This window comes from Belonocnema kinseyi, chromosome 5, assembly GCF_010883055.1.
Source record: "Belonocnema kinseyi isolate 2016_QV_RU_SX_M_011 chromosome 5, B_treatae_v1, whole genome shotgun sequence".
In the NCBI taxonomy this organism is placed as follows: domain Eukaryota; kingdom Metazoa; phylum Arthropoda; class Insecta; order Hymenoptera; family Cynipidae; genus Belonocnema; species Belonocnema kinseyi.
In genome coordinates, this window is record NC_046661.1 from 79,974,151 (window position 1) to 79,995,159 (window position 21,009).

The 21,009-nt window shown below is 30.1% G+C and overlaps 1 protein-coding gene across 1 annotated transcript; it reads left to right on the plus strand.

The window, feature by feature from the left end:
- Positions 1-3,143: 3,143 nt before the first annotated feature.
- Positions 3,144-12,422, plus strand: LOC117173729. Its single transcript, XM_033362370.1, has 3 exons — positions 3,144-3,200; positions 11,961-12,232; positions 12,390-12,422. The coding sequence occupies exons 1-3, from the start codon at positions 3,146-3,148 to the stop codon at positions 12,420-12,422; spliced, it is 360 nt and encodes a 119-aa protein (XP_033218261.1). The 5' UTR covers positions 3,144-3,145.
- Positions 12,423-21,009: the final 8,587 nt, after the last annotated feature.

Sequence of the window (21,009 nt, forward strand, 5' to 3'; positions counted from 1 at the left end):
TAACAATCATCGCATAGTTGCTGCCACTAGATGTTCTCATGGCAATTTTAAATTTTTGTAGTATTTGTAGTATCAGCAGTTTTTTCAGAATTTTATAGGTCTTATGATTTTCATTAAAAAATTAGGAAAGATTGCTAAATATTGCAGATGTGTCAAAAAAAGAAATTAGCAGATTTAAAAAATATAAATTTTATTTGACAAGATTTTACAAATTATTAGAAAAATTTTAGTATTTTCAAAAAATATTTAGGTCTTTTATAATTTCAGAAGGAATAATAAATATTCCATATATTTTCGGAAATGCTGACAAAGTTTAAAATATTTTAAATTTATGAAAAACCTCTTAAATTCCCAAAAATATTTTACGGGATTTTCCAAGATAATAGGAAAAGTTCAAGCCCTTTTAAAATTAAGTATCTACACAATACTTCTTAAATTCTTAAAAATATTCTTCTCTGACTGGAATTTTTCTTGAAATTTTGAACAGTTATTGAAAATGTAAAACGCTGCCTGAAAATATCCCCAATTTCCCTATGAACTTGAATAAAATTTATTTCTTCACTTGAGACCTTTCAAAGTTATTTTAATTAAGAGCATGTGATACTTTACCATATAGGTTTTCAGTTTTCCACACATTTTGTTTACAATTTTTAATTTTGAAAAAAAATAGTACCCAGACATTTGCATTTTAAACGTCTGGCTTTCTTTTTGTTTAAAAAATTTCACATAAATCTGCATTTTTTTAAATCTTCTACAGTTTCAAAATCTTCTTTATTCTCCTTAAATCTTCGCAACATTTAAAGAATTTCATGGCTCAATTGATTTCTTATTTTTTGATGTTATCAAACTGAAACATTTTACTTTAAAATCTACTACTCTTTCTCGAAATTTAAGGAAATTTTTTAGGTTTTAAAATCTTTTTTGAGTTGTCTCCTATAACTCATTTATCAAATTAAAAAATCGAAAGAAATTGTAGTGTGAACCTAAAGAGTTTATGCCATTATCCTGAATTTTAAAACTTTTAGGTATCTCTGAAATTTACTAAAATTTGTTCTAAAATTAAATATTATGGCACGATGTTGTTTCGAAAACTTTTAAACGCTGTTTTTTTAAATTTTATGAAATAATTTGAATTTTTTTGTAATCTTTTTCAATGGGTTCTTAGAACTCATTAGTACTTTTGATACTAATTTCAGAAAAAAATCAAACGTATTTTCATATCATTTGAGAGATTAAATGCAGGTACACATTTCATTTAATGAGAATCATTCAAAAAATTATCTAATCCAAATAATATAATTGCAAATGTAAATTAACTTTTAATGTTCAAATTATATTCAATATTCGATTATATAACCTTCAAGTCAATAATTAAATTATGTTACTTAAATTTCAGTAACTAAGTGTAAATCTATATTCACTTTAATAATCAGAAAACGTTAATTAGCTAATAATCAACTCACCATTTTACTAAACAAAACCATTAAAATATCATTTCAAAACATTATCAACATTTCGAAAAACTATATAATTCTAATAGAAATAAGTTAAATATAAATAAGTTTTTATTAAAAGGTTTATATAATATATAAATTAATAGCAAAAAAAAAAATCAGCTAATAATAAGTAATCATTCTGTTGTTAAAATACAAGGAGTTAAAGAATTATTTTTATAATGAATTATTCAAATAATTTTTACTCAGTATTTTTCTAAAAAATTGTATTATTGATAAAATTCTTCAATATTGCAGAAAAAAGAAAAATATATATTCGGATCATTTACAAATCATAAATCCGATACCCATTTTACAACAACAAAAATTTAAATAAATGATGAAATTGAAGAATATGTATTTTAAACATTAATAAGATGATATTACATGAATTATAGCCGATATTTAATAATATAACATTCACGTAAATCATCAATTTGTTAACTTAAATTTAAATTAAAAAATTTAGTCTTAATGTAATTTAACATTATGAAAAGTATTAATGAACTAATAATTAATTACTCTATTCATAACATAAAAAGAATTAAACTATAAATTCTATTCAAAAATTGAAATAATTTCCCCTCTTCCTATTTTAGTTTATACTTTCATTTATGAAAATTTGATTGCTTGGAAACTTTCAATACTTATCCGGAAACAAAATTAAAACATGTTCAGAAAAATTAAATGCAGATACTCATTTCACAACATCTGAATCATATAAAAAATTATTTAATTAGAACTGTGGAATCTGAAATATTAATTCACTTTGGCATGCACATTATTTCGCCGGGAGTGGGTGCTAATCTGGAAAATTGCACCCGCTCCCAGCGAAATCGCAGTAAAATTGCAGCCGCGACCACGTCTCACGACCGTGAGATAGGTGGTTACGGTCTGTAAAGATTTCATGATTTCTCAAAGTTCTCACGCTTTTCAGAAATTTTGCAAAGATTTCGGATAGATTTGAAAGACTTTACAAATATTTGAATTAATTCACAAAAAACTCTCAGATTTAAATTATTTTAGAAATTGCACACCAATATTTTAAACATATTATAAGAATTTCAAAGATTTCAACAACAAAAAATTCTAAGGTTTTCAAAAATATTTTAATGATTTTCTGAAGGCTTCTTCGGATCAGTCGCCAAGTCAAGAATTCCGAGTTTTCTATGCTAAAAAATTCTTAACCCGGAAGACAATAAAAACTTCCCTCTATTGGAAAATAAAAAAAAGTGTTCATAAAAACCAGAAAGCAACAAAGTTTGTAATTTGTTCAAGAATTATTAACAAGAAATTGTACGAAAATAGTAACTCTATTAATATTGTCAAGTTTGTATAAACACATAGTTTTAATTTAACTAAAAGTTGTTTCAGTTTTTCCAGGTAAAATAATTATACACGTGCGAGAGTCTATCACATAGCATAGTCACTGACTTAATCAATTCATATAAATATGAAAACAATAAAGCGATATTAATGAAAAATTTCCACTTCAGAAAGTCCGTAAATTATCCATACACGCGATTTATGATCGGTAAGAAGCGAAACTCCAATACCTCAGAACAATATATATGCACGAAACACCTGAATATGCATTAGTTACACTGCTTTCAAAATCCTGCATTAATTAATTTGTCATCAATTTTCCAAGAATGAGGACTCTTCATACTCTGGTCCTAACCTTGTGCGCTAATTTCAATTTTATCGGTATGTAAGGAATCAATTATTATTTTTTTAGTGAAATTTCTTCGGACATAACAAGACTTTTTTGCATTCATTGAATTCATAAATTCGTGCCATTTTAGAAGTTTTCTACATTTTAAAGAAAACTTATCGTTTAGAGAGAAAGACCAAAAACATCCGTAATTCCAAATTTCTGAAAACCATTACAGATCCTACCAAATTTCTTGATCTCCTGAGATAAAGTAAAGACGTGGTTTTAATCTAACGGACATCAATTTTGGTGTATTAAGAAACATGTCACTTGTTTACAAAAGTATGTTTAGAAGCTTTTTATATAATTCATTTGTTTATAGAAATTGCTTAATGAATATGTAAATTGCACCTTATCTTACTTTTTTCAAACGGACAACAATATGAAATATATTACACGAAAATATTATGGTTATAAAGAAGCTGATAATTGCGTTTCACGAAAAGATTACTTTTGTTCCGCAGCTTGTTCATAAAGTAACAAATAATCATTTGCTCAGTTTAATCCACTAGAAATTATTACTAGTTCGCTATACTTAAAAGACTTATTTCCATTTATGAAAAAAAAAACATCCAAATCAGTCAAGGGTTATACGGTTGGGTGATTTTTTTTCCAAAAAAAAGGTACTCTTTTCCGTACTGCGTAATACTCATGGTAATCTAAACACATAGTATATGGTCACATTAATTTCAGTGAACATAGTAAATAATTTTATTAACCTTACAAGTGAATTGAGCAATACAGATACAATCGATAACTATGAAATACAATACGATGAATATAAAATCGAGGCTCATGTTATCCACAAGGTAAAAACATTTGCTTGAAAAAAATAACAGCATGCACGTTATTTACACTGTTAACTATAGTGTATTCTCTTATTGGAAAATATGAGGATAATTTATAGTCTCGTTTTACACTTAAGAATTTCAATCTCTTAGAAACTATTCACAGATATTTCTCAGCAGGTATGATTTAATAAAAAAATTTGGATGTCACTTATCATCACTTATTACCATGAATAATTCGGTAACCACTAACACTTCTGTAAGCTTTAATAGGTCCCATTACTCTTTTTCAAAAGGTCAAAAAAACTCTGCTGATCCTTAATATCTTGGATAGGTTTCTGACATTTGAATAAAGTTTTGTTTGAACTATTTTTTAAAAACAATTTCATTTTTTATTTACAAAAAAAAATTCTAAAATCATTTTTCGCATGTCTGAGCAAACACTAAACTTCTTTGTATGTTGCACTTTTTTCTTACGACGATCCGTTTGCAATGTACAGCCTTATAAATAAATGATTTTTTAACGTAATTTTCATATTTTCCCAATGTCACCTCCGAAAATATAGCTCGGAAAAATTTAAAACTTGTGCAGTGTCTGTATGGAGGATAGATCTCGTAAGAGGAAAAACATCTTTTGATCAAACAAAAACTTCTTTCCTTAAACTTTTTTTTGAAAATTTACTTTTTTAAGAGCAACTCGTTCAGAATTTTAATTTATTAATAAACAGTCATCCAGCTCAACCAGTGTCATAATATTGCTTCAAATTGTGAAAGCATTATCCAGCTTTTGCAACATAATTTTTGTTCATAGTTTCTGTTGTTAAATTGTTTATATCAATTAATATAAATAATGATCCTCAATAACCAGAATTGACTTAACTTCTCTTATCAATTCTTGAGACATGTTTGATCTTTTCACTTTAGTGATATTTTCTTGTACGACAAGCATTCACGGCCGTATAAGCTATTTATTTTTAATGAATATGCACTTCCCTAAGAGCCCCAATTTTTTGGTTATTAGCGAATATCTTTATGCCGAAAATAATTTTATAATTTTTTGTGTACAAAAAATAAAATTGTTAAAAAAAATTGGTTTGAACCGAAATTGAGCGACTGCGATACAAAATTTTTTAAAATATTAGCGACTTTAGTATACTTATACCTTGCAATGAAGTTTTGAGTTAATTCAGAAAAAGGGAAGAAAACTTCACGGGGTCTCGCCGAAGCCATAACGAAGTACGTCAAAAGTCACGCGCCCGTGTCAAACTGGATAATCTCAAGCCGATTCTAACTAATTTTATTATTATGATCAATGTTATAATTTTATTATTATTATCAATTGGTCATAAACATTGTTCTCAATATAATCAAATTGTAAAACACAACGCGCGAACATCGAATTGACCGAAATGAAAGTACATCAGGGAACCCGAAAAAAATTCAAATAAAAACATAGAATGATGGCAAACCTTGTGTGTGAAGGATCGGGGTCGACGGGAGAAGCACCAGAACAGGACGCGGACGACACCTCCACGGCGACGACTGACTGAGATGCCGGAATCCTGACATCGTGCAGTCCAACCTAACCACGAAACGTACTGTTACGTCCGCACTTTGTTAAAAATGTCTCACCCAAGCGCGAAAACTCAAACTTATTCAATCCAATTAAACAAAAATGTCCTTTCTCGTTCGGGATCGCGGCTGCATTACGGCCGTTGAAACGGCCTCCTGAAATTTTGGATGGTAGCGAAATAAAACACTAAACACAAAATGATTTGAATATAAAAACAAATCAATTTTTTTATTTAATTTTGTTGGATTATTAATTTTACACTGAGTCAGACACTCACAATTATTTTAGCAAACGCTCGTTAAATCGCGAATGCGTCCGAATCGGGAGATTCTAATTTTAAAAATATTTCTTCAACTTTTCAAGACGAGTGAAGTGAACAAAACAAAAATCGACGATAGACTGACTTTTTGCGCCTCCTTGGTGGCTGCGCTACCCCGTGACATCACTGGTTCAAGTCGAGTTGAAGACGGTGATCCACCCCCGTTTAGCCGATCGCAGTTCTAAATCTACCCCCTAACGAAATTTTCCTTTCTAACGCAAAGGGCCCATGGGACACGAGTCATGCCTCATGAGTCGCTAGAGTGGGAAATTCGTTCGGTGACAGTTTCCCAAAGTACTTCAGAAACTCGAAGCAAGAGCCCGTTTTTCATATATAGCTAAAAGGGTAGAAGAAAAATATCAAAGGCCCCTGGTTGGATTAATCCGGAACACGTGTGGCTGTAATTTAAGTGGTTATCTCAAATTTTAACAGAGATTTTTGGAAAAGCTATAAAAATCAAAAACCGAAAATTGAAAAGAACCAGGGACCAGTCTTAAGTTAAAGAATCGATTTCCTGTCATTTTGATTGCATGGGAAAGTTGGGAGGTATTAAAATTGAGGGTGGTCTGTTTCGAATTTCTCAAGTGTACAACTTGCAGATGTTCGTTTATACGCTAAAAGTGACTTGCCCGGATATCGCAATTTTTACGGTTCTGTTTGGTCAATTTTATCCTTATTTATGGAGTTTTCAAAGCGTGAGAAAGGGACCTAGTGAATTTCTTAAGAGTTTCTATTTTCTTTCTGTGTTCCTAAATATTAACTCATAATTTTGAAAATATCTCGTGAAATATGTGTGTTTCATATTCTTATCAAATTCAAATTAATCGCGCTGTTCGGTAAGGTACTTATTTCATATACCTACGAGCGCTGTAATAAAATCAAACGTGAGTCGCAACACGTTACAGTAGGAACTGTCCGACAGTTGTAAACACGGAGCAGACAGCACCATAGCCTTTCACCAGAGTCTATAGGTGAAAGGGTTTTGTACGGGGGGACTGCGCACCAAGTTCGCGTCGCTCCTCCGCGCTGAGAAACTTTCATTATAACACATATACTATCGTCAATGCGATCGAAGCGCCCTCCGTTTAGCGTATTTAGTGCCCCAAAAATGAACTGGGTATGCTCATATAATGCTTGCTCTTGATACGCTGTCTGGTCGGAGTAGTGGGTACTCTGATACTCAAAGCAGAGCACAGTCGCAACTCTTGAATCACGAGCCTGCATATATAATAGGTATAGCGTATGCCACGTTTCTCTGTTTTCAACCATTTAATTGTTACGAATTTATTAATAACAAGTTATAATGTATATGTATATCTGTAATTATTAATTAATTATTTATAAGTAAAAGTTAAATAATTTGAGAGAAAGTTAAAACGATCATGCTTAACAAGTAAGTACAGCGTTAGTGTATTCTACTGTAGTAAAATATTTATTGTCGATACAAAAGAATGATATTCCAAATTCCAATCATAACACACATCATGGAACCACTCAGTAATTGTTTCCTTTTTTGAAGAAAAAAACAGTTGACACGCGCACACGTTTGCGCGCGGCTTTAGTGAGTAACGGCTACTCTTATTTGAAAGAGTATGTGACACATCGACTAGATGGCTCTGTTCATGTAACGAATCGGTGCTTGGCTTACTTTGATCGGAGTAACTTCTACTCCGATGCGAAGTATAGCACCGAACACTACGATTCAAAGCTCCACACGAACTTCCAGAGTATCCCATACTCTGAAAGTCTCTCAGTGCCGGCACAGGTGGCACGAGGCTTCAGTTCGGCGACCGTCGGCGAATGGCAGCACCGGATGGACCATGTAATGCCCGGGGATTTATTCGCGCGCGAAATGTGAGAATGAAATTCACCCCCACGATGTCCGTCGAACTTTGCCGCCCAAAGGAATCAGAATCCTTGCCGTAAGGAACTGGAGTTCGCCTCGCGTTGTGCTGAAAATCTTATAAAAAATTCTATATTTTAGCTTTAGAATTAATATTAAATGAAAAGACTGAATCTCAACTATGCAGAATGAAAATTGTAATTTTTATTCAGAGTTAAAAGCTCGAAGATCGAGTGCTGGTTCTCGCCCACGCAGGAGCTGCTGCAGATCCTCGCCCCTCCGCCAAAAGGGGGTTGTACATTGGGGTTGGGCCTCTTTTTCGTTTCATTTGCTTCTATTTCGACGCATACTATATTCTATAATAGTTTAATTTATCATACATTGATTAGTTTGAAGTGATTTGATAATTTTGTTAACACATCCTAAAAGAATGTTAATGCTATGGTTTCAATTAATCCTATCCTAGACTCTTGTTCTTCTCAAAAATACCTAATAGCTTATTTTCTGAATGATTGTAGACTACAATTATCCATAATCTAACTGCAAATATTTTAGTTGAAATTTGAAGTTCTAAATTATATAATACCGATAAGCAGGTGCGATATGTACATATATAGTGCAATGGGGGCGATTGATTTCGTAATATAGGTTGATTTCCTATCGCAAGTTGTAGTGCGCTCCCATTTTAAGCCTCAGAGTCTCAGGAAAGACAGAAAAAAAGAATAGGCACGATGGACGCAAAGGACTGGGCAACAGCGGCGAAGTGACTCCAAAGTAATTGGACGCTCTTTTACCGATTTTAAGTGCCGTTCCCGCCTCGACTTCGGTTCGCGGTTATCCGAAAATTTGTAGCGTGTCTTTCAAAAAAGAGAAGTGTGGAATCGGCGGAGTCCCTCGCGTGGATCGAAATTTGGAGAGACGTTCGGCTCAAAGGCCAACAGTGATCAGTGCGGTCGAACTAATCTCTCCAAACGACCTGGCATAGGAATTGCCTATAAAAGAGGAGGTCGGAGCATAGGACGCCGGTGTCTCCAGTGAGTTTTATCACACAGTTCGCGGGTTCCCAGGATTGACTCTCTGTCCGCGTCTCAGTAAGTTCTCATAAAGTTGTCAGACAAATAGAGAAAGTAAATTTAACTTGATTTTGTTTTCATGATGTTAATAAATAAGTGAATTTTTATCTTACGTAGGCCTGAACGTCTAGTACGAAGTTTCTCTCTCGCCGTCGAGATCTATCCCCCCCCCCCCCCCCCCCGCTTTTAGTGTCTCATGTTGAAGTAGAGTTAGCGTTCCTGCTAAGCGACCCTACCTGGCGCCAAATAAAATTAAAAGGGACTTCGATGGTTGCTCTTGGGTCAGAAGTGTTAGTTACAAATTTTGCCAGGTATAACTTTCTCAATTATTCATCAAAATCCAGGAAAAAAGCATATTGAGAAATTTTTCGAAAAATATCTTACGGATTTTGAGGTATTTTCTTTTATTGTGTAGAAATTTTTCTAATATTTAAGGAAAATTCAAATCATTTAAAAAATGCATTCAAAAGTTTCGAAAATAATAATAATAATAATAAATTTGTCGCTTTTCGGATATTTCGAAATAAACTTTTATAAAAAATATTTAACAAGATTTTAAAACAAGTATTTAACAGATTGAAAATGTTTGAAATTGAAAGATTTTCGAAAATTTATGTAATATTGTTTACATTCCCAAGCTTCGAATGATTCAAAATATCTTTTAAACTGATCGAAATTCGTCCTCAAATCGCCTAAACTCTTGCAAAATAAACAAATATTCTTTAAAATGCATCTCTTTAGTTGAAAATGTATTTTTTTTTGAAAATTCATAGTTTTTGACAGAAATCAAATCGTTTTTGCACTTGTCTTTTTTGGTTGAAAATTAAACTTTACAACTTTACACTTTACAACATTATTTATGTACTTAAAATAAGTCCAGGCCATAACTTTAAAAGGATCACCTAAAAATGTTTACAGAACAGAAAAAATATCAAACAGTGATTATTTGCAAAACATAATCCAAAAGCCGAACTTTCTTTACAAAAATTGAATTTTCAGCGATAAAAAATAATCTCCGTGGCTATTAAAACAGATAAAGTTTAAAATTGAAAAATCAATTTTTCAAAAAATATATTTAAACTTGTGTACAAAAAATTCAGTTTTGACTTTTTCAACATTAAAATCTGAGTTTTGAACAAAAAGTAGGTTTGTTATAACTCTTAAAGTTACAACCAAAAGTGATGACTTTCACACAATGGATGAATCTTTAAATAAAGAGTTGTATTTTCATCCAAGGAAGGAGAAATTTTTGCTAAAACAGATGAATTATCAAATCCACAAGACAAGTTAAAAAAACAGCTGAACTTTCATCCGGAAAAAATTTTGAGTCGAATTTTCAACGCCAAAGTATAATTTTTGAACAAATAAGTCGTCTATTAAATAGTTCAATTTTTAAGAAAACATTTGAATTTTTAAACCTTCAAGCCAAGTTTTCAAACAAAAAATTTGAATTTTTAAGTACCACAGATTACAGTTGACTTTTCAACACCAACTTACGAATTTTGAAGAAGTTCATTTTCTACAAAATAGTTGAATTTTCAACAAAACAGTCAAAATTTCAACCAAAAAAGATGAATTTTTAAACAAAATTTTTGCATTAAACCAAAAGGTTGCATTTTTATCTTAGAATACGATGCAGTTTATACCCTTTTTCCCTAGGGATAAAAGTGTTGCCGCCAGAGGAAAGTAATAGAAGTTAAACGTATCCAATTTTTAGTTCAAAAGTTAAGGAATTCATAAAGTTTCCAAAATTTTCGACGTTTTAAAATTTCCGATAAATTATCAATTTACCATGAAAGACTATAAGTTTTCAGATCTTTGAATTTTATAATAAAATAAAAATTAAATTTCTTAAATTTCTGCAAGTAAGTAATTTGGAAAATATTAATTCCCTTTTGTTAAATCTGCTTTTGGCTGGATCAATACATTAAAGTATTGCAAACTAACGCCCAAAATTTATGATTATAATAGTCATATTTTTAATTTTATTACTTTGTGTGCAATAATCGTTATTAGCAATAATAAATGGCTAAGACCATAAATGATATAAGTACAAGACTAGATCACGCAAGACAAAGTCCTGCTTCTTCCCCTAGTAAAAAAAATAATTTTAAAAATGTTTAAAACCAGTACTTTTCTCGAATTTTTTATTTTTAGCTAGTGAAATGCTTTTCAGTTCTGAATACAATTTTTTAAAATATCGCAGTGTTTTTTTCTTAGCAATTATAAAAAATGTAGCATTGAAACCAAGATGAGCTAGTGGAATCAAACTAAATTTGATTTTCGAAAAAAAAACAAGATGTTTATTTGTTAATGGTCGATTGTAGAATGAAGTTCTTCCTTTGTGTTCTCCAAGTTTAGATTCCGGAATATTGAGTAGGATATAACTAAAATACAAACAGCCTATATACAGTTCACATTTATCTATAAGAGTGCATAATAAGATTACCTACAAAGAAATATAGTAATAAAAATCCCATTAAAAAATTTCAAATCAACGCAAATCACTTAAATGGCCAATCGCTGCCACGAGAAGTTCTGGCTCTTGATTGACTGCTCTTTCACCCGCTTCTGTAGATAAATAGAGCAGTAGACGCAACACCAATACTTAGATTCAGTTAATAGTAGAATTTACATTTGATAAGATATTCAATTTAGGAATAATGATCGCAACGATTTTTAACTTTTGAAGAACATTATCATCGAGATGCTCTGTTTAGAAATCTTATTTTTTGTAAAAATCAAAAAACGAAAGAATGACAAATTTTAGATTCACATTTATAGTGACATGAGAGAATAGTCCAATTTTTTCAAATTCACGTATTTATTTTCATAATTCTAAGCTTGTAACATGATAATAAAGAAAATAAAAAATAGTGAACCTTTTTCAGCGACAAGAGTGACTGTTAAAGGGTTCAGGTAATGCCACAAAACAAATTCATGATATCCTAACATAAGAGTATGTTCATTAAAAAATAGAGAATGAAATAAAATAATCCTTAATTTCGTATTGCAGAATCCAGTTCACAGTAAAATAAAAACAAGCGTTCTCAGTCTTTCATGTTTTTTAAAGATCATTGTTTATGTTTATGTTTTCTGTGTAGAAGAACAAATTAAGTTCTTAAGTAAACATTTTTAGCTACAAATTTTGTTTCAGGTGGATATCCACACTATATTGGTCCGTACGCCATTTTTATGGAAATGCAACCTGGCTATTATTTTGCAAAAAAAATTAAAGAGACGGCGTTTTCTGCAAATGAACTACCCGTTAACTGGATCACGCCTCGGAATAATCCAACTCCTTTCGAGGACTTCAATGTTTTTATACAAATTTCAGGAAATCGACGTTTTGTTTCAAAAGCAAGGCGCCTACATCATAACGTAGATTCTGTTCATCATCTTGCCCAGCCTTCTCCGCATACGGCTTATGTACGTTTAGAAAATGATCTGTGGTTTGAGACTGAATCATTCCAAACCTTCGATGTCATTAAAAAACAAAATAATCGCTATTATAGAAACAGGATTTTTGTCACAGTGCAAGGAACTCATTTAATCTATACTGCACAATTAAAAATAATTTCCACAGTACAGCTACAGTCACGGCGTGAGAGCATACTAAATTTTTTTTTAAATATGTGCGGAACTAATGAGCCAGAGTATTACTTTAGCGAATTTACAATGTAAAAATTATTTTCCGCCTCTATCGAATCTCTTTTTGATATTTGAAAATCTCGAAAAAAATCTGATTTTACCTATCTGAAATTACCCTGAAGAAATGTGTACCAGAGTATATTTAAGGAATGTGTTTTCTTAGCTTGGGTAAAAAGTTTAGTTTCTTTAGGTAAAACGCTCAGTTGCTTTACTAAAAATATTCTGTTAGATTAGTAATTTACACGAAATTGATAAATTTGAAAATTTATCACTTTAGTCTAGACTTTTATGATCTTTAAATAGGGGAAAGATTTAGTTTATTTGTCGACTGGTATCGAGCTAATAAATGACACCTACAATATACATACCTGTAAATCATTAATAACCGAACACAATACTAAGACAAATAGCCTCTAGTTCTCATTACTAAATAAAATCTAGTTAAGAAAAAAAGAGTTGTGAGCTCAAGAAAATATGGTTTATTTAACTACCCAGTGGGCACAAAATATAGCGACGTCTTTACGACATCGTTACGACATCCTTACGACAACTTTACGACATCCTTAGTTCCCACTGGGTAGAATCTTTGCTACGAAATGGCCTGATTACTAGACATGTGTCTTTTATTTTGAGTTTCTAGTTTCAGTAACTAGTAGACGCACACTGCTAAAAATGTTTGGAATTCTACAACACTTCTAAAAGAATTCTACACTACAAGTTTAAAGTAAAATTGCAAACATGGTACGGGAATGTCGAAATTGCAATACATGTATTGTGAGTGTTGCATATCGTGATTTCACCGTCCAGCATTCCAATACATGTATTAGAGCGTTTATAAGATGGAAATTTTACACAATGAAATCACGGAATTAATGGAATTCAATGAATCTACGGAATTCGCAGAATTCAAGAAATTCCCGGCATTCATCAAATTCACGAAATTCACGGAATTCGTAGAATCACAGGGATTGGTGGAATTAATAAAATTAAAGGAATTCACAGAACTGATAGAATTTACGGGATTTATATGTGTCAAGCAATTCACGAAATTTATGAAATTCGGGAAATTCACCAAATTGATGGAATTTACGGAATTCACAAAATAGGATTGTTTAATAGAATTCACAGATTTCATGGAATTCATGGGATTCACGGAATTTAAGGAATTTACGGAATTCAGGGGATTCACTAAATTCATACGACTTACGGAATTCGCAAAAAGTTAAGAAATTCAAAGAATTCAAGGAATTAACGGAATCCATGAAATAAGCTTACCTTATGGAATTCACGAAATTCATTGAATTCGCTGCATTCACAAAATCATGGGATTCAAGGAATTCACGGATTTGTCTATAATCACGGAATTGACGGAAATCAAGGAATTCGCTGAATTCGTGTAACACCAAAAAATTCGCACAATTTATGAAATTCGCGGAATTCACAGAAATCTAGTGATTAAAGGAATTCGCATAATTTATGGAAATTAAGGAATCCACGAAAATTAGGTAATTTCGGAATTCATGGAATTCAAGGAATTAGTGGAATTTAAGAAATACGCGAAATTGGCGGAATTAGTGAAAATAAGGAATTTACAGCATTCAAGAAATTCTTGAAATTTAACATAACACGGAATTAATGGAATTCATGGAATTCATTGGAGTCCATGCATTACATGCATTCCTTGAATTCATTGACTTTATACAATTTTATTGATTTATTAAATTTCATGAATTTCGTGAATTTCGTGAATCGCATGTGTTCCATGACTTCCATGAATTCCGTGAAATTTATGAGTTTCATGAAATTTATGAACTCCGTGATTTCCATAAATTCTATGTATTCCATGAATTCCGCCATTTCCGTCAAATGCGTGAATTCTGTGCTTTCCACAAATTCGTTTTATTTCGTGAATACCATGAATTTCGGCATTTCCGCGAATTCCGTGAATTCCATGAATTCTCGAATTCTATAAACCCCATCAAGTCCATTAGTTCCGTAAATTTTAAAAATATTATGAATGCGTTGAGTTCTGTCAATTCTTTGGGTTCCGTTATTTCGTTGAATTCTGTGAATTCCACGAATTCCGTAAATTCAACAAATTCCATTAATTGTTTGAATCTCGTGAATTCCTTGTATTCCGGGCATTTCGTTAATTCCGTGAATTCTATGAATTTCGCTCATTCCATGAAATCCGTGAATTCTGGGCTTTAAGTGAATTTCTTTTATTCAGTGAATATTAAGAAATTCAGGAATTTTTGAAATTCCATGAAATTCTTTAATTCCATAAAGACGCGCTTTATATAATGCAGAGTAACAAAGTAGCTTATTGAAATTAATAGGGACTCATAAATTTAATTATTGAATGAAAATTATTAAGCAGACATCAAAATGAAATATTATAGAGTAATATAAAATATTATAAATATGAATAAGATTAATATTATAAACTTACTTTTTTAAATTAATTAAGTAAATGAATTTTCCTGTTCAAAACATATATTTTTGAGTTAAATATATAACTTTTTTAAAGGTAACTCGTCTTTTTGACTAAAAAATTCAAAAGTTTATTTAAAATCCTTTTCCTCCTTGACTGATAAATCTTTTTTGATTAAAATTAAAAATATTTTCTTGAAAATTCGTCGTGGCTCAAAAACTTATCTTTCCAATTATAAATTTCCTCTTTCCTGAACAAAATTGCAATTGTGGTTGAAAAGTAATCTGATTAGGTTGAGGCTTTAACAGCTCCATTGAAAATTCGTTTTTTTTTTAAAATTCATTAAAATGCTTTCAATTTGTAATTAAACACTTTTTGGTTAAAATATCAACTATTTTATTTTTTGGTCAGCATTCACCTATTTTGGGTAACCTTATACTTTAATTTTGTAATAAATTCTTGAATTTTACAATAAAAAAGACTAATTTCTACCAAAAATGATGAATTCATATAAAAAAATGATAGTTAATATTTAAACAAAAAATATTTTAAATATAAATTTAAAACAATTAAATTCATTAAACAAACGAATTTTCACCCAAATAGTTCGACTCGTAACCAAAAAGATTAAATATGTAGCAAAACACATGATTTTGTATCCCAATATGATTTTTGATAATAAAAGGAAAAGTATAACAAACAAATTTTTTAGTTTTCTACCATAATAATATAATTTTCAAATACAAAATTATTAAATTCTCAAGCCAAAAACAAGATTTTTTCTACATAAAACTTATATTTTTATTTCTAAAATACGAATTTTCTACTAAAAATTACATTTACAATCAAAGAGTGCAATTATAAAGTGAAATGATGATTTTTTTACAAAGTAGTACAACTTTTACCGAGTAATGGAATTTCTAATCAAAAAAAGGTGAATTCTTATCAAGAAATATAATAGTTCATCGATAGTAAATCGATAACATTAATCTAGAATATTAAATTTTCAAGTTTAAAAAAATGAACCAAATGTTAATTTTTATATGAAGTTAATAATTTATGTTTTTCAAATAATAATATGCTGTAAATATAATTTTTCTACAGTTTTCGATGACTGCAATTTAATAGCATAAAGCTTTTTAAAGGTGAGATTTTATAAATTTGGTAGTAACTTTTTTAAATTTTATAATTTTCTATTTATTTTTTTATTTTCCTACCACACGGACAATAATATTTTGAGAAGGTTCGAAATTATTCAGATTTTATTTAAAAGGTTAATTTGAAGTTTTGAATATTATAAAATATGTCAAAAAAGAATCTAAAAGATCCTAAAACAATTTTTTCCGATCAAAATTTTTTCAATTGTCAAAGTTTTTGTAGTTTTTAAAATGAAAAAAGAATAAAATTGTCTTAAAATTCTTAATTAAAATTTAAATGATTTCTTTATTTCTAAAACGGATTCTAGAAGAAAATTAAATCAGAATTATGAAATTACACAAAAATTCTATTACAATTCATAGTTAATTTGAAACCTTTGAATAATTGAATTTTTTCAAATTTAGATTGTTAAAGATTTTGAAACAAGAAGATGAATTGAATTTACAGAAGGTTTTAAGAGACTAAACCAATTTTCTTCAGATTCCCAGGTAAATGTTTAACTAGTTTTTGTTTTGAAAAACTATCTTAACCATAATACTTAAAAAGATTTCAAAGTATTTAAAAAAATGGATCTGAATGATTATAAGACAAATTTCTTTTCCTTTAAAAAATATTAAAACAAATTAGAAACAATTTAAAATACATTTAGAAGGCTTAGATGTCTTGAAATGATTTTAAAAAAATTGTTTACTTGAAAATTACAAAAAATTTGAGAAAAATGTAGAATTTTTACAATTTTGTAAAAAAAAGAAGCTTTTTATGAATTTAGAAAGGTTTTGAGATAATCAAACAATTTCCCCTAGATTTTTTGGAAAATTTAGAGACATTTTTTGGAATATTTTAGAACAATTTGTTTTTAGGAATTAAAAAATATGGTATTAAAAAAAATTTCAAGTTTATAGAAATAACTATTTTCATGGATTTCAGCTTGAAATTTAAGACGAAATAAATATTTTAATTATACTAGTTTTCAAATTAAACATGAACTAAAGTTATTTAAAGCTGACGAGTAAAAACGTTAAAAATGATTAATAAAATCGAGGAAAATATTTTATTGTTTTTTCTAACAAGTTTCGGACAAGAATTCGTAGTGAACTTTTGAAATAAATATTACACTATTTCCATCGATTATTAGTGTTTAATGTTTTTCTTTGTCACTTTATGTGAAAATTGCAACTGTTATTTAATCCTGATGCCGTAGGGCTTTCTTCATCCCTTAAAAGATTCTCTTAAATCTCATTGGTATGTCTTTATTAAAAAACTTTTATCTATTATTGTCAAATAAAGAAAACACGAAATATTTTTTTCAAAATGTTTACTACAGGTCTTTTTCAGAATTATTTATAATTCACATTAGCATATTTACCTCCATTTTATACATCATTTTGAACCAATTTCATTTTTTTAACTTAAATTAACAAATGATAATATTAAAATAAATAATAATAAATGAAGAAGCACATTGTGTTCATTGAAATAGATGATTTGTTCATTAAAATATTGGAAAATCCGAAATAAATTAAAATTGATGAATAAAGTAAATATTATATCATATAATATAATAAAAAATATTATAAAATATAGACTTTTTCTGAATATTTGAAAATTACACAAATAATAATGTCTAATTTCATTGCGCCTAAATAATGACTCGTTATGGTTAGTAGACAGAAAGACAGACACATTCATAAAAACCTGTTTTTCAGATTAGGAGATCTTAAAACGTGTACCTTGGGACAAAAAGGGGAGGGGGTCAAATTTTACACAAATCTAATACCTTCTCGGATGAGAATGTATACATGATTTATTTGTCATACATAATTTTTGGATAATTCTGTTTTTGGTTTTAATCGTAAAAAATAGCTTTAAAAACATAAAAAAATCAATTTTACGACATCCAATGACCATGTCGTTTCGGTGTCTTTGCGATATCATAAAGACATCATCAGGTCATACAACTTATTAAAGATATCGTAAAGACACCTTAACGACACGGACATACGATGTCGTAAATTTGTCGTAAAGACATCGTAACAATGTCGTAAAGGTAATTTTTTTTTAGATTTGAATGCTTTTACGTTTACTTTTTCTGGTTTGAATATGTTTTGTTCTACAGCAGGGCCTAACTTACCACGAGGTTTCTTTAAAACAAAAAATAATGGAAAATTGTTGCCCAGTAGCTGATAATAGTGGCTTTATTTTGTAACTGTACGTTGTTGCTGAAACGGAATGTACCAGAAATTGCACTTTTTTCTCCTTCAATTGCTAATGTTCTGTCCGAATGTAATTCTGGCTGGAATCCGTTCTGATTTAAATTAAGCAAATATTAGTTTCCAATACTCAGTGTAAATAATTGAACGTCAGCGACAACTGAGTCTGCTTTCGCCTTAAGTTCTGCACTGCTTTCTAGTGTTTTTCTTGTTATGACCTTACTTATTTTCCTATACACTATTATGTGTGCTTTCTTAAATTTTATTACCCAATGTCTAGAAGCTTTTAATCTAATATCATCAAACCCAATTTTTTTGTTAGCTTGTAAGGCCTACCGAATTATACGTTGATTATAAATAATTGAACCGCTTTCGGGAACCACTTTAAAATTATCCAGAGTATACTGACAAATTTGTGCTATTTCTTCCTATAAGTGCCATAGAATTTTAGAGAAGGGGCTAACTCTAAAATACTATGGCCCTTAATTTGTAATCAAAATCTACTTCTTCATTATCTTCTGTACACTAATTTTGTTTGTTCTACGCCCGGATGAGAAAAATAATGTTGCACTTTATCTTCAATTATTTTTGTATCATGATCTTAATACTTTTCTTGAAAATCCATAGTGTCATCAGCAATCATTTTTACATCTTTTAAATCATTTACAGCATCTGTTAGAATTTATTTTATTTTTTCTGCCAACTGTGTTACATGATCATTCATCACACTATCGGGTATATTCATCGCTTGAAAATATGCTAATAATAAATTGAAAATATTTAAGGGATTAATTTTCATCTTTAATCTGATGTTAAAAGAATAAGTAAAATTATGCAAGAAGCTGGGTTTTTGCATAAAAGGTACAACTGCTACATTTCTACTAGAGAAAACCATGTGGGTGTAAATTAAATTAAAACATTCATTTATACATTAAATTAAATTTCTTTATTTAATTATTTTAAAACTTTTTATATAAACACACAGGTAACAAAGTCAAACACACGATCAATTTAATCTACCTGTAAAAGAAAACTGCTGATCATGGGTCGCACATATTGTCAAAAATCAAAGTGAAGAGCCTTTATCTCTAAAATTATCATTGAATTCATGATAACATTCGTTACGCTAATGAACGCGTATAAAATACAATTTCAATAATAACTTGTTTTCCAATCTCAAAAAAATCAACTTATAGTTTTTAATCTATTTTTACTAATAATAACAACAATAATAATAATAATAATAATAATAATAATAATAATAATAATAATAATAATAATAATAAATATTATAATCACCAGAGCAATAATTACTGCAATATTAATAACAACAATAATGATGCAAAATACAACATTAGAATAATATTGATTATAGAATAAAAATTTTTTGATAAAATTATTAAAGTATTTGACAAACTGTAAAATGATAACATTTATTAAATGTTATGGGAAAGCCTCCCCAATACCATATTTTTTTAAATTAGTTAACGGAGATTTTTTAGTGGTGGCGCATTTGAGCGCATTGAATGTTATGATAGATAGATACTCGCATAGTGAATTTCCAAAAATTTTATTGGTTTAGAAAAATGACGCCAGACCCCCCCCCCCTCCCGCATTTTTATCGCTGATCACTCAGTTATTAATGTGGCGCAATATTTTTTCCTAAAGGCGCAGATGAGCGCATTTGAAGATCTTCAAGATCATGCGATTTAAACTCTTATTATTAAACGGAGGGGGGGGGGTAGTGTGACGCTAGCCCCCACACACCATGCGTAACACCTGATATAACTCCTACAGTTTTGTGGCACCACGACAATATTTTTTACAAACAAAAAACAAGAGAACAAAATACATAAATTTTTAACTAAAAAAGACAAATTTTAACCAAAAATGGGACAGTTATATTTTCCACAAAGAAAATGATTTTTTAAATGAAAAAAAATTAATGTTTACATAAGTGATGAATCTTCAACCAAAAAGATTAATTTTCTGCCAAGAAAGTCGAATATTACACCATTGAGCTATTTCCCTTTCGGGGTAGGCGTGAATCACTCGGTGGGGAAACGAGTAATGTGGAGAAGGGATATAGAATTTTCCGATTGATCAAGAATTCTCATGTTAGTTATGTGAATAACACGTTCGTTCCACAACACTGCTCCGACCCAGGTTGCTGATCAATCTCTCTAGCAATCACCCCAAGTGAAGATCCTCACAAAGTCATTATGTAAGGTTCCCCACTTGGGTCTATTAGTGGCCAAGGGCTTTTGTTTCAGGCGTCATTCACTCTACTGACACTCTTTTCATTAACTATTTGCCGCCATACTTTCCTATCCTGGCATACTTCTCTAGCTTCTTTTATGTCCATGCATTTTTCATGCAGACTCTCGTATTTCTGAGAATTCTTATGTCTCTTTTTACTAGGGTCTCATTCACTCATTCTAACCACTCTTTCTGCGGTCTACCTCTGGGCACGCTGCCATTTACTTTACCTTGATGCACTTGTTTCGTTAGTCGTTTATTTGGCATTCTTTCAACATTCCCGAACCATCTTAATCGATTTATTTTCCATGTGTTTACTAGCGTCTCTTCTGCACCACATTCTTTTAGAATTATCTCGTTACTCACTTTGTCAATCAGAGTTTTCCTGCATATTGCGCATGAATCTCATGTCAATTGCGTTAATTTTACTCTTATCTTTTTCTTGATAAGTCCATGTCTCGCTACCGTATAGTACAGTTGGTACAAATATAGAA

What these genes read in the sequence shown, in the direction of transcription:
- LOC117173729 (XM_033362370.1), top strand. Translation starts at nt 3,146, where the DNA reads ATGAGGACTCTTCATACTCTGGTCCTAACCTTGTGCGCTAATTTCAAT. An exon ending in CGCTAATTTCAATTTTATCG is followed by an intron (nt 3,201 to 11,960) that starts GTATGTAAGGAA and finishes ATTTTGTTTCAG; the next exon opens with GTGGATATCCACACTATATT. An exon ending in CTTCTCCGCATACGGCTTAT is followed by an intron (nt 12,233 to 12,389) that starts GTACGTTTAGAA and finishes TAATTTCCACAG; the next exon opens with TACAGCTACAGTCACGGCGT.